Source organism: Rhea pennata, chromosome Z, assembly GCF_028389875.1.
Source record: "Rhea pennata isolate bPtePen1 chromosome Z, bPtePen1.pri, whole genome shotgun sequence".
NCBI lineage: Eukaryota > Metazoa > Chordata > Aves > Rheiformes > Rheidae > Rhea > Rhea pennata.
The window spans coordinates 57,516,769-57,531,385 of NC_084702.1; the positions used below are offsets into that span (position 1 = coordinate 57,516,769).

At 36.7% G+C, this 14,617-nt stretch overlaps 1 protein-coding gene across 1 annotated transcript in view; it reads right to left on the reverse strand.

The window, feature by feature from the left end:
• The window catches only part of DMGDH (dimethylglycine dehydrogenase), a 44,507-nt gene that overhangs the window by 27,259 nt on the left and 2,631 nt on the right, over window positions 1–14,617 (reverse strand). The window contains exons 3-5 of the mRNA XM_062600386.1: window positions 7,264–7,362; window positions 5,832–5,996; window positions 5,215–5,419 (exon numbers count right to left, since the gene is read on the reverse strand). Of these exons, the coding sequence (XP_062456370.1) occupies window positions 5,215–5,419; window positions 5,832–5,996; window positions 7,264–7,362 (469 nt within the window). The remainder of the gene's footprint in view (window positions 1–5,214; window positions 5,420–5,831; window positions 5,997–7,263; window positions 7,363–14,617) is intronic.

The window sequence follows — 14,617 nt, forward strand, 5'->3', positions numbered from 1 at the left end:
CAGTGTTGTTCCTGTGTAACCAGCTGATCCCAAACCGTTTATGTAAAAATGTCTCCAGTAATATTTGCTACCTAACGCAGCTGCCCTTTCTCCTGGGACTTATGTTCATGATGCTTGGCTTAACAAGCAATTTTTTTCCTGTTTATCGCTTACTTGGCTTCATATCTAGATGTTTCTACCTCCACCTCCACTTTCGCACTCTCTGGTCAAATTTAGCTCTCAGGGCCTTGAGGGCACAAATAAGACTTTGTGGCCCTGACTCCCCCAAGGCCTCCCTCCACATCCCTGCCCATGGGCCCAGGAGCACCTTTCATCTCACTCCCTGCCAGAGCTATGTTGCACGTGTGCCTGTCTGTAGCTCAAATCATGTCACAGCCATGCCCATGTCTGGCCATAGACCTTGTCGACCCAGACACTAACCTGCAGGCTGGTTTTCTGGCTTGGCTTCTTTGCCTCATCACTGTGGACCTACCAGCTCATCACCAGGCTGGGTCTGACCCAGCTGGTTACCCTCACCAGACCTATGCACTAACTTCCTTGTTTGACCTCAGACCTGCCTTTGTCTGGTGATCTGGACTACGAGCTGTCCCTAGCTGCCACCTCCAGCCTGCTCTGATTTCCTTGCTGCAGTACCGTAGGAGGGGGCATGGCTGGTAACGCCCCTGCCCTGCCAATTTTGCCACTGTGCTTGGCTCACAGTCCCTCAGGAACCAGCTGGACCTCACTGCTCAATGATATCAGCTTGGGAATACATCCTTCCATCTCTAGTGCAGCCAAAAGACAGTGCAATTTGGAAAGTTGAGTTGGGCTGTGCTGGCCTCATGCCACTTCCTCATGCTAGGAGGAGGGCTGTCAATCTCATTATTACAAACCAGCCCCAGAGCTTAACACCCACAGTTCTTTTAAAAAACAGAGTTTCTGAGGGAGAAGCCTTCCACGGTGATTCACTTGACAATTGCTGACAGGCATATTATGCAAGGGAGAAGGAAACTCAACAGCATGATAACAGAGATTTGGTCAGTTAAAAGCCCCTGCCCATTAAATAGTAAAAAAACAGTATCAGTTGTTCTATATTTATCTTATTAAGATTTTTGCTTCTTAACTCCATCCTCACAACCTGGAGGAGACTCATTAATAGAACAGTTGATAAATTGATCAAATTAGCTCAAGGAAATCATGTCTCACTCATGACATTTAAGGCTACTGAAACCTGATTTTATGCTCCTTTATAAAGAACACAATCAAAAAATTTTAATAAAATTGAATTTCTAGTACATTTGCAAAGGCTTGCTCATGACAAATACAGGTATGGATTTGACAGGAGGCTACAGGTGCCTAGAGTTGCCTGATACCAGAAAAAGTAATGCATTTGCTCTTATTTGCCAGCTATCCTTGCACAGTGACCCACTCTACCAAGCCCAGGCCAGGGACTAGACAACTACAACTATTGCTTATACATATTGCAGTAATGTAAGGGTTTAAATCTCTCAGCATCATTAGGATAAATATACATAAGCTGTCCTCCCACAAAATCAGTAGAGGATCTGCTCCTCGATACTTTTCTATTTGGAGAAACCCAGTAATACTCACACAGTTGTTTTCCAGGACATAAAATATTTTGGCAAACTATTAATTGCTTGCTTTGAAAAAAAAATAATAGGAGCTAATTCTTCATGAAATCTTTGTGTAAGAAAAGCACAAATCTTTCAAATCTGTAAACATGTTGAAAACCCACAAGGCTTTAATTCTTACAATTATATGGGGAAAAATGAGGTGGGAATGTTATAGATGTGTGAAGATGACAACATACGTATATGATAGAATACAATGACATGTCAGGAAACCAATTTTAGGGAGTTTATTTTAATTTAGACATTTCCATATGACTTACAAAGATGACGAATGTTTAAGGTATGGTCAGCTAATGATCCACGCTGGAAAAGGGCAGAATAAAGTAACAACACATTCCATCTTTAGTATTAAACCCTGTTTTTCTGCCAAAATTGCTTGGACTTCAAGAGGTATTTTTAAAAGGAATGATGTTCCAAGAATGTGTTTCTAATAAATTTATTATTTTGCTTACCCGTTAAAACAGCACCAGTGGGAAAATGTAACAGCACCAATGGGTAAATGTAACAGCAAGTATATAAAAAGATTGAGTCTTAACTTTCTTTTTCTTTGAAAATAATACTAAGTTTTTTACAATTAAGCTTCCCAAAGCCTATTACAATCAGAGTTGTCTGAATATGACCTTCATTTGCTGTTGAACTAAAGGCAAATCCTTTAGGTATGCTCAATACTAAATCTGAAATATTGTACTTCTAAAAACAAAACAAAAAAAAACAAAAAAAAAACCACTTAAGCTAATTGCTTATTTAATCATCAAGAATAACAACAGCTGGAATTTACTAAATGAAATATATTATAGTTTTTTTGTTTAAAGTTTTTGAACCATGTGCAAAAGCCATTACAAACACAAAAATGGCAAAAAGAAGAATATGTTCACTGAAATAAAATTCTAATGGGAAGCAGATGTCAAGTTCTATCACACATAGTAGAGACAAATGAAGACAAAAATTTTATCTCTGGGACATTTGTAATGATTATATTGTGGAGACTGCAAACATCTGATGCTGAAATATTTACTGGTGGTATCACTTAGCATATCTGTTGAACTATGTATTCCAATCCTCATTTAAAAAAAATTCAGGAGAAAATCTTCCATCACTACATACGTATGAAATAGTTGTGAGATCGAGTGTGTGTAGGCATGCACCTGTGTGTTTATATATACATGCACACATTCAGTATAGATAAATGAAATTCACTATTTTTGCAGATTTTAATCAATCATTCTATTACAAATAGAATGCAAATCACTTCAGCAGGCTCAGTACAAGTTAGCTCATGTCAGGGATTATTTATTAGGGATCTGCTTTCTTCAAAAATGGAAATCTCACATAAGGAACAGCTAAAAATTGGCTGGAACTAGTTTGTTCCAGCTCCACAGCAGATGTCAGCTGGGGTGGGGGGAAGAGAGAATGTAGAAGGCCCTCTGATGTATTCTTCTGTGCTCAGACTGCAACATGAGCCTAAAATATGAACTCTGAATTACTAGCCATGATCTGTAGAGGAATGAGGCAAGGCCGAGAAGAATGAATGTTAGCGGACAGAATTATTTATGAAAGATATGGGTTATATAGTACTGATTTCATATTGTTAGCCAGCATGTTCAGCAAGATGTGCTTCAAATGTTCATTTTGGCTGAACAGTTAGCTACACAAGAGAAAATTAACTAAATGCATCTTTAGTATAGTAAGTTATTAAATCAAAAAAAAGACTATGAAAATGTCATAAGGGTACATTCTGGTTTTACAAATTAGCTTCAAAAAGCAGTTATTAGAAAACTCTGCTTAATGTCAACTTGATATATAACCAAAAGAAAGACAACTATGCTACAAAAATATAAGGAAAAGACTACATTTTTGATACTTCATCAATATGTTCCAGACCCAACAGTTCGGAATAATGAGTGCTTAGAAGTGCGTAAATAAGAGGTCTGGTTGCCAAAAGAGCTGCTTTTCCATTCTATAATCTCAGATCATTCCCAGACTGGTTGACTATTGACATCATGACAGGATAACTGGCTGGCTTAGAACCTCGAGGTGAACTTTACAGATCCCTGCCATTTTAGCTAAGCTGATATATCGCCAGTGATCACCTATGGGTGATATACGACCAAAAGAGAAAGCATACTTCGCCAGCTGGTTTCACAGTTGGTCTGAAAGCCAGGAAAGATCTAACAAGGCTCTCTGTATGCATTCCAGACCATGAAAGGAAGGTCATGTAGTAAGCACAAGTTGTTCTGCCCATCCCTTGAGTTCAATCCTCCATCTTATTCCCTCCAAACTTCTCTCTATCCCAATCTTCTCTCTTTCTCATCTTTCCTTCTTACCCTAGTTCTCACACCCTTTTCAGCTAGTTTCTCTCACTCCATGTGCAAATCAGTTTCCCTCCTTTGTCAAATCCTGTCTCATCTGGCTTCTCTTCCTATGATCTACTCACATTTACCTTTCCCTCCACCAGTCTTCAGTCCTCAGACAACTCACACAGTCTCAGTTTTCCAATCTGTTTTGCCCGGAACCAATCCTCAAGTACCTTTCCTAATCTTTTCACCTAAAAAGCTTCAGTTCTCTTAATGAGTCGTCATATTACTTTTTGCTCTCCATCTCCTTGGTGTCACTCCCTCTACAGTACCCCCAGGCTGAGCTTCCTTATCCAGCAAGTCCTCTCACTCACAGACTTTCCACTTACTGTCAGTGCTCTAACCGGGTACCTTTCCCAAACAGTTTTCTCCTCCAGCTCTATTTCCCTTCCAGTCCAACTCGCTTGTAATTCCAAGCACTAGCCATCCTTATTCTACTCACCCCATAAAGTGGTAAAAAAGAAGTGTTTAGTTTGCATGTAAGTTTTTAGACCTGATTTGTCTAGGAAAACAGAAACAGATCTGAAGGACTCTTGCCCAAAAGCTCTTTGAAACAGAAATATCAGTTTGGCTTCTTTAACACAATTAAGAATATAAAAGTTGCATATCTAAATACAAGCTCCTTTGAGTTAGGAAACTTTTACTGCAGGGAAAATGTATTGTTAAGCCAAGTACATGCTTAAAATACTGATCAAAGGGCAACAGACGTCTTCTGTTTCAAGGATATGTGGATAGAGTCAAATCTTAGAGAAAGGTAACACTGAAATACGCAGTATTATCTTACTGGATGCGAATCCTCAGTCTGAAAAAAAACAGCAAAGACCCTGCTATTTCATTTGTACATCCCTTTTCCCTTCCTAAGTAGCACTTATAAGAGGTCCTGTAATTTTAGAGGACAAGATGCATGTCTCTTCTACACAGTTTACTGTAGAATAGTAAAGCTCTCCTCCATTTCTAAAATGTAACGAGATAGTCCAGGTCCTAACTGCTTGATGGAGACTAATCAGAAAGAAATATTATGAATGTCTAGTAAAGGACAATTAACTCAAATGCTAATTTTTCACGATAGTGTTAAAGTGATATATGTAGACTGTATTTTACCACAAACCAAGTAAATATTCAAAAACATTTATTACCTATTTCTATAACCCAGATAATTCAGTACAGTTGCTGAGTATAAACAAGTTTGCAAATCCCAAGAGTATATAAATGCTTATATTAAAACCTACCTGCAGTGTTCACAACTCTTTTTGCTTGAATTACTCCAAGTGGAGTTTCAACTTCCCATGTCCCATCTGATCGGAAGTTCAGATTAGTCACTTGGACTGGGTAATTTAACTGAGCACCATATTTTCTGGCTCCTGCAGCCAAGGCCATAGTGAGAGAGTAGGGATCAATATGACCATCTCCAGGGTTATACAGGCCAGCCAAAACCTAAGTGGAGGTAAAATCACACAAAAGGAAAGAAAATAAAATTTGCTGAAGTCAACTAATTTTGTTTTAAAATTGCTATATTTCTGGAATTCATTAAATCTTAAGGAGTTAAAACAAATTTTAAAACTATATAATGTTCTAAAAGCTAAAGCTAGCTGACTAGACAGTGCTTTTAAGGATGCAAAATTCCTCAGTTCTCCCATGCAAGCCAAGGACCCAGTGCTTTAATACTATGGCATAGAATATACATTGAAATGCATGCAATCTGATTTTAGGAGTTTTTTTTTTTTCACTGCAAAACCAGAATCTCTTATAAATATTGTATTAAAGAAACTGGTCCTAGAGCTACATATCTGGAAGACCAACATTTAATTGTAATAGATATAATTTTTCATAAAATCAGGTTCTCTACCGTATCCATGTTCAATAATGGAAACAACTCTTGCACTTTCTCAGGCATGATTAAGTACTGCTCTGTCGGGTGCCAGCCAGCACGAGTCATTTGATATTTGAATTCATCCACCCTAGTAGGGGTTGAAGCAATTCTGATGCTGCCAGGCTGATGAAACCCCACAACCTAAAACAAAGAGCAAAAATGAATTAACTGCAAAGACCTTTACTTATCTCTGTAAATGCATGTTTCTATGCTATGGGAAGCACATAGGAATTTTGCCACTATCATCACTGAAAACAGACTCAAATTAAAAGTGTCCTTGAAGGAACAGGATTTAAATGTAAACTCACAGAGAGAAAAGAAAAAAAAATATGTTACCCAAATAACTTCCCAAATATACGCTCTCTTGAAAAATGTTGTAAAAAGGTTCTATTTAATATCATGATACTACTGTTTTTAATTAAGATTTGATTAATACTTGAAATTATGGCTCATAAATTTTCAAAAGTATATTAGACACGTCTGAAAATAAATACATAACAGTGTATATTATAGTTTAGCACCTGCATGATTTTCTACTGAGATACTACAAAATAAATTTAACTGATCAAGCAGTTTTACTGATACAATAAATAATCCCCTCCTTTTTTCTCTTTTTAGTTAGACATGGAATGCTTACCTTCCAACATAAATATTTAATTTCTATTTCTCTGTTTCCTCACAGTGTATTAATATTATAGATAAAAGAGATAAAAATTGTAGGAGAATTCACAATGATAATCTGCTGTAGTATCTTAGGCAAGCAGCAGAATAAGGCAAAAGGCATTTTAAGACAATTATCAAGTTACTAGACTAGCAAGGTGAGGAATATGCCTTTTCTCCTGCAGTTTCTACTGCAACTTGAAGCAAACATATGTTTAGTGAATGGAATCTATATGGCTGAATAATGACAGATAAAAAAATGACTCTCGTGTTTCTCTACATACTCATTCCTCAAGTTACTAAATAAAAGCACAGCTCTGAAAAGCAACAGGAAGAATTGCAGCAATCTTCTCAAGTACAGAGTATATGACATCATATGTATTTTCAAGTAGATATGTTTAAAGTAGGAATGTACAATAATCAACCTGTTCATTCCAGATCCTTGATGCTATCTTAACTCCTATAGAGTGCTGCACACACTCAGGCTGCTAAACTTCTGAGATGTTTGATGAAAATCATTTTCTTCAAGATTAGAGGGAACCTGGAAACCATCTAAAATATTTAGTGAATAAGCACCAGACTGTAGCATAGATATGCAGAGGACAATATATTTCAATGAAAGGGGAGCTTTATGATAACCATTAACATAGGGGAATACAACTTGTCAGCCCCAAACTTTTCTCTCTTGATTAATTCAGATCATCATATTAATGATCTGAATTAATATTTCAAAAGTTAAGGAGATTACCTGTCCAGTCTCTTCTTCTAGCTTTTCATATAGTTTGATGCTGTAAAAATGGATTTTCTTCAGGTTTATTCCCGGATGAAAATAAGTAGTTAAACCAGCCTCAAATTAAAAAAAAATAATAAAAGAAAAAACAGAAACACATAAGGATATGATTAGAAATTAGTGTTTTCCTTCTTTCCTTCTAGCTGTCATTCAAAAAGGAATTGTCAAGTTACTGCAAAGAAAAGTAATACATGAATGGAGCCCACCAGTACAAAAATAAAAATAATATTCTTTCCTTACTTATGGCATTCTTGTTATCTGCACACATGTTTTTCCACCTGTCTTTTCTCATCAGTTTTGTCAAGTCATGATACTGTTGCAGTCGTTCTCTCCTGTGATTTCCTTTATCCCTTACATTATTCAGTTGTCTGTTACAAATCTTTTGGAAGAGACATACAACTCAATTCCTGATCTCTAAAAGTCTCTAAAGGTACTCGTGAGAAGTCCTATAGCAGGACCTTCTGCCTTTTGCAAATGAACATGAGATAGAAACTAAACCTTCACAAAATCAAATCTGAACAAAAGCGATTACTTTCCTGTGGTGTGAACAACAGGGTGACGGAAGACAACATTCTTCTAGTCTAAACAGTTGTCTCCTGTTGCAGCTGTAAAACAGTAACTACTGTATTTCAGAGGTAGCTGAAGAAATTATGTATGTACTTTGGGCATCATTTTACTTGGTTTGACTTTGTACAGCTGTTGAGGCCTTTTGGGCTCATGTAAGTATTAAATCAAGAAGTACTACAGCCGCTTTTATCTTTGAGAAAATTATAAATCTGCCTACACTTCAGATATCTGCATCAGTGTGGATCTTTAGCAAAAAGTGAAGTTTAAGTCTTATTGAAGTTAAGGATACGCCTTTGTATTTCCTGAATTGGACATCGTGCTGAAACTTGTATTTCAATTTGAGGCAACAAAACTGCAAAATCACAATATGGTTTCAAGCTAAGTAACTATATTGATTTAAGCACACCAGTACATATTTTGCTAACTAAAATAGAGCTTATTCACAGATGCAGTTTGCTTAAATTAAGAGCCTTTATATATAAAGGTTCAACTTACTATAATAGATATATTAGAATGAATGCACAGTACAAGATTTTCAAAAACAGTTAAGGAAGCTAGTGGACACCAGAACCCCCTTTGAGTTCACCAACATTTTGAGAAAAAAAAAATCAACAGGGAAAGTCAAGATGGAAAGTAACATATGTAGTAGAGTTTTCATACTTTCCTTTAAGTTTCCTAGTAAGCACATACACCAAACTACTCTTGACTTTTAGGTTGTCAGCTCTGTTATATGGTCCATATTTTAAGCCTTTAACTTTTGAAGTTGGTGGAATAACTCTATGCATGTAAATAAAAAAGCAAAATTTAGTGCTCTGTGAAGATATTTTAATTCATACTAATTTAATTATACTTCTAACATTATACTGCAAAACATTATATTTCAAAATTAACATCAACATACACTGCATAAGTTACATCACATCTCATTTTTTTGAAAATATGGACCATTTTGACCCATTTTTCTTGGTGCAACTCCACATTTATATCCCAGTAGTATGCCTCAGAAATAAATTAGCTCCAAATGGCTCTTAGCAAATAGCTTGCACTCAGATTTACACATCCCTCAGAAAACTTAATTCATACTTGCTGCCTAAGATGACAGAAACTCAGTATCTTCACAGAAAGAAGTGGCTGTTTAGTGTTTTTGCTAGTCAAGGTGCCAACTATTTTCAGTTGCTCGCAGTAGCTAATTCTTCCAGAATAGAACGAGTATTTAGACATCCAGCTGCTAAAAACAGCTTGTTAACATCTCTACTCTGGAGAAACTGAATTGTTGCCATCAATTAAAGACAGATAGCAACCTACTGGTTAGTACATTCACAACCACTAATTTCAGCTGCTTCTTAAACTGTTGCCATTCAATCTGAATAGTGGTGGATTAAACAGCAGTGGCTCTATGATTCCTGCTGGATTCTGAAGATATTCAAAGGGGTCACAACCAGGAACCTGAGAAGCACTAACTTGGATTAGTGTTGGGAGAGCATGACACTCTATGTATGTCTTGTCCAGGACCTTTAACTTCCTTTCATAGGAAAGAGATCAATGATCTTTTCTACCTTTCTCAAAAGTTTTTCCTGACTTTCTTTGCGAGGATTTTGTCATTCTGGCACCTTAAACTTAATACACAATATCATAGTGTATCACATAGGTGCGATGTCAAAATAAACCAATGAAAAACTGTAAAATTAATCATCTAGTAGCATTATATTTTTCAACTGTGTCTATATTTTTTCATAATTTTGTTCCCAATTTGTAACTATATTCAGTATTGTTCATTACCTGAACAATCTGAGTTCAAAGAGTGACCAAAGAAATCTGTAGGAGGACAAAAAATCCACAGAGGGCCATATTAAACACAAAGTGAGCACCTTGGATTCATAAAGTCCCTGAAATACAAATTCCTGGGCTAAGTTAATTTTCTGGAAAAATATTGCTATATACCTCTCCTGTTCTTATTATCATATCATATCAGCACCACACTGGACACTGCTGGAGATATTTGGCTAAAAGTGCTTTTGATACATGTGGTTTTATGTTGTTGTCAACATACTTATTTTGATTTCTTCAGACTAAAACCCAAGGCTGTTTCACTGCAGATTTCATAATTAAGACTTGCTTGCTTTTTGTTTTTTTTTTTAATATTTCCTAAAGGTCTTTTTATTGTATACTCTGAATAAAGAAATAAATTATGCATTGACTACTGTTTACATTTCTTCAGCTATTTTCAAAAATCTATGGGTAATTCATTTACATGTACTGGAAAATTGTAAATTTTTTAAAAAAATAATAAAATATTTTTAATTAAATAAACTTTATATTTTTTAATTAAAATAAACTTAAATTATTTCTACTGCCTTCTTTTATTGATATAAACATTTTCTGATTAGTGTTCTGTTATTTTTCTGAATGTAGTAAGTATTTCCAGTGCAATGAAATTCCATTTTAGTGTTCACTGTCAGGTAAAGCAGTTTTGAACCAAATGAACCACAAATTACTTGCAAGCTAGCTATAAAATAATACAAATTTAAAGGCATTTAATTGCCAGAATTAAACCACAAATTCTCTCTCTGACATTTAAGTGAAGAACATAATTTTAAACACACATAATGCCTTTTGGCTTGGATAAGGAATATTCTTAGTTAAAGAGTGCATTTGGGAGACAACTCTAACTTGATAGAATTATATCAAAATTAAAATCATGGAATCACAGAATAATTCAGGTTGGAAGAGACCGCAGAAGGTTTCTGTCCAATCTCCTGCTCAAAGCAGAGTCAGTTATGCAATCAATTTGCCCAGAATTTCTCCAGGCTGGTCTTGAAAATCTTCAAGGATGGAGACAATAATACCTCCCTGCCCAACTACAGGGCTTTGCATTTGTCTGTGTTGAATTCTGTAAGGTTCCTCTCAGCCCATCCCTCCAGCCTGTCCAGGTCCCTCAGCATGGCAGCCCTGCCCTTGCATGGGTTGACTGGTTCCTTAAATTTAGTGTCTTCTACAAATTTGATGAGTGTTCACTTATCACCTCCTCTAGATCACTGATAAAAATACTAAACAGGATGGGTGCCAGGACAGACCCCTGCAATACTCCACTTGTTACCAGCATCCAGGCAGCCCATTACCCACTATCATCTAAGCCAAACTATCCAAAGCATTGTTAACCATCTAGTTGTCTGCTCATGCAGACCAAAATGTTTTAATTTGTATTCATGAATATTATGGGAGGCAGTGTCTAAAACCTTGCTAAAAGTGAGGTAGATGACCTCTAATGCTCTCCTTTTGTGCAAAAATCCAGTCATTTTATCATATTGCTTTTATAAAGCAATATATCGGGTTCATCAGGCATGACTTACCCGTGGCAATCTATATTGACTGTTCCCAATTACCTTCTTGTCCTCATGTGCCCAGAAACATGATCCAAGGCTCACACCATGATTTTCTCAGGAACAAAAGTAAGGCTAAGTGACCTGTAGTTTCCTTGATTGTCCTTTCAGAAGACAACATTTGCCTTTCTCTAGTTTTTGGAGACCTCACTCAGTCTCTACAGCTGATAGTGAATGACCTTGCAATGCCATCAATATCTTTGGTGCAGCCCATTAGTGAAATGTAAGAGTTGAGTTTTCTCAAGTAATCCTTGACTAGATCCACATCCATTGCTAGTAGTTCTTCTCTTCCTTGAACCCTGGTTCTAAGCACAGAGGCCTGGGAAACCTTGTCCGTGAACACTGATTCAAAGAAGGCATTGAGTATCTCAGCCTTTTCTGTGTCAACTGTCACTAAATCACCCACCTCTTTCAGCAATAGTCCCACATTTTCCTTGTTCAGCCTTTTACTGTTAATATAACTTTAGAAGTTCTTCCTGTCACCCTTAATATTCCTTGCAAGTTTTAGATCTAGTTGAACTTTAGCACTCCTAATGCCCTCTTTAGATGCCCAGGCAATTTTTCTCCTTTGTAGCCTTTCCCTGCTTCCACCTCCTGCATACTGCCTTTTTGCACTGGATCTCAATCATGAGTTTCCTGTTTAGCCAAACTGTCCTCCTGATACAGCTACTTGTTTTCTTGAGTTTCAAGATGAATCATTCTTCCACTTGGAGACCTGCTCTTAGCTTTGCTCTTTTTTTTGTAAGACAGATTTTTCTTGGTGTTTATGAACATACTCTGAAAAGATAATTTTCTTAGAAATGATTACTATACTATAAAATGCTGAGATTTTAAAGGTTTTTTTATAGGTTGAAATTTTTAATATTGAAATTTTCATGTATCAGTTCTGATCTGCTCTAATCTGTTTCAGATTTTATACTAACTCTATCATTAAATTAAAATTCTGAAGGGAATTGGCGTTAGTACAGTTATCATCTATATTCTCTGTCCTTGCAAGTTTGACCAAGTCTTAACAAGTTTTAATTTGTCTTGTGCTGTGATTTATTAACTATCAGCAGCAAAATCAATTCAGTGTTGCAAGGAAAAATATTACATAACAGAATGATACATGCTAAACATTTTCTTAGAAAACACCTTTTCAAAGAATTACTATGGGAAAACCTATCTGCTGAGTTATATATGCCATGTTCTGTCCTCGAGGCTTCAGTAAGATTGCAAACGATCTGACCTGCAGTAGATAACAACTTCAGGAGGTCTTAAAGCCTGAGTCCTGACCTAATTTATACATATACAGTAACCATTACTTTGTCATGGTTAGATAGGTATGAGCAGCACTTGCTCTGTTATTTATGTTGTCTTGTTATTGTTAGTATAAAAATGCACACACTTCCAGTGCTGTTTTCATTTAAACGAAATGAAAGTCAGCCAAATTTATGTCAGATCTGAGAAGTGGAAGAAAGTTTTGGCAGAAACACTAGCAGGAATATGATCCATCTGAAATATGACCCTGAGCACTGGCAGAACTTCCTGGACTGTGAAAGAGGGAAAACTTGGTACAGTACAACGACATCTGAAGTCAACTTTCAACCTTTGTGGCTGCAGGCAATATAATATGTGCCATCTCACATTCTAATTATTTGTGTAATTTTAATCTGTATCTAGTACTATATCACTGTGAGAAAACCACAGATATGTGCACAGTATCTGGTGTAATAAAGAAGTACTAATAGTGACAGTTTTATCTTTCACATCATGTGACACAGATTTATAATCAACTTTCTCATCTTCAAACACAGCACTGTAATACCAAGTCCAACAAAAAGTGATAATACACCATGTAGTTTCAATAGTTACTCATTTCTAACTTGTCTCACAACAAGATGTCTTGCTGCGTTAATCATACAACATTCTGTTGCAGCAGGCACTACAGAGCAGCCCTCCCAATTCCCTTGTCAGGCATCTTCTCTGCTGCACTCCATGTCCATTATTACTTTTATGGCAAAGTTCCTCACCCAGCATTCACTACTAACTGCACTAAGAAGTGCATGGTAAAATAATGAAGGAGAGGTTGCTTTGATGAGCAATAAAGTAGAGCAACTACAACAAAGGAAACATTTAGTAGCAACCCCTTATTCCATGTTCATGGTTTCTTACTCAACAAGGGGATCTTCTGACATACATTTTTTTCTGTAAATGTTTTGGGTAAATAGATTTCAGTCTGTGACTTACTCATGTACGTTTCAGTCAAAGTACTTCTTTGAACATATGACACTTATGATGCATGGTGTTCTGTTCTCTGAATTGTATCAGCTATGTTATGTTTCTGTTTAAAAGGAGCATAATTGTTGAATTTTGTTTTTCCAAACTTCATACAATGTATTTTGGTTTGGTGTTTTGGGGGGCTGAAAAGCAAGTAAAATGAAATATAAATGAAGAGAGACACAAAGCTACTGGAGAGAGTCCAGTGTAGGGCTACAAAGATGATGAGAGGACTGGAGCATCTGCCCTATGAGGAACGGCTGCGAGAGCTGGGCCTCTTTAGCCTGGGGAAGAGAAGACTGAGGGGGGATCTTATCAATGTGTACAAGTACCTGAAGGGAGCGTGTAAAGGGGATGGGGACAAACTCTTTTCAGTTGCCCCATCTGTAAGGACAAGAGGCAATGGGCAAAAGTTGAACTACAGGAAGTTCTACCTGAATATGAGGAGAAATTTCTTCACTGTGAGAGTGACGGAGCACTGGAACAGGTTGCCCAGAGAGGCTGTGGAGTCTCCTTCTCTGGAGATATTCAAAGCCCGCCTGGATGCAGCCCTGTCTAACATGCTCTAGGTGACCGTGCTTGAGCAGGGGTGTTGGACTAGATGATCTCCAGAGGTCCCTTCCAACCTTACTATGATTCTATGATTCTGTGAAACTTCAGAAGAGGATGAGAATATAAATCAAATAAGGTCCACATGACTCATCCTCCTTAATGTGCTTCTGAAAGGCACACAGATACTACAATTATATTACTACAATTATGCCAATAAATGCTCTATTATATGAATAGAGTAGTTTTAGGGACAGCAGGCTGTTGATTTTACGTTATTTTTTATTGCTATATACAGGGATAATTTTCTTCCAATTTCATCCAAGTCTCACTGGAAGTGAACAGAAAAAGCATCTATTTTTGTGTCAAGCTTTATTTAATCCATTACACTACCCACTCCAGACACTGACATAAAAAATACATTATTATGTACATGCATATTGTGCACCAGTATCTCCACTGGATTAGTGTAACTATGGGAGATGTCTCCGGTTGTCACTATTACCTATATGTCTCTCTAGTTCTTTCTGTTAGAGTACAGACAAACATTCAGCCTT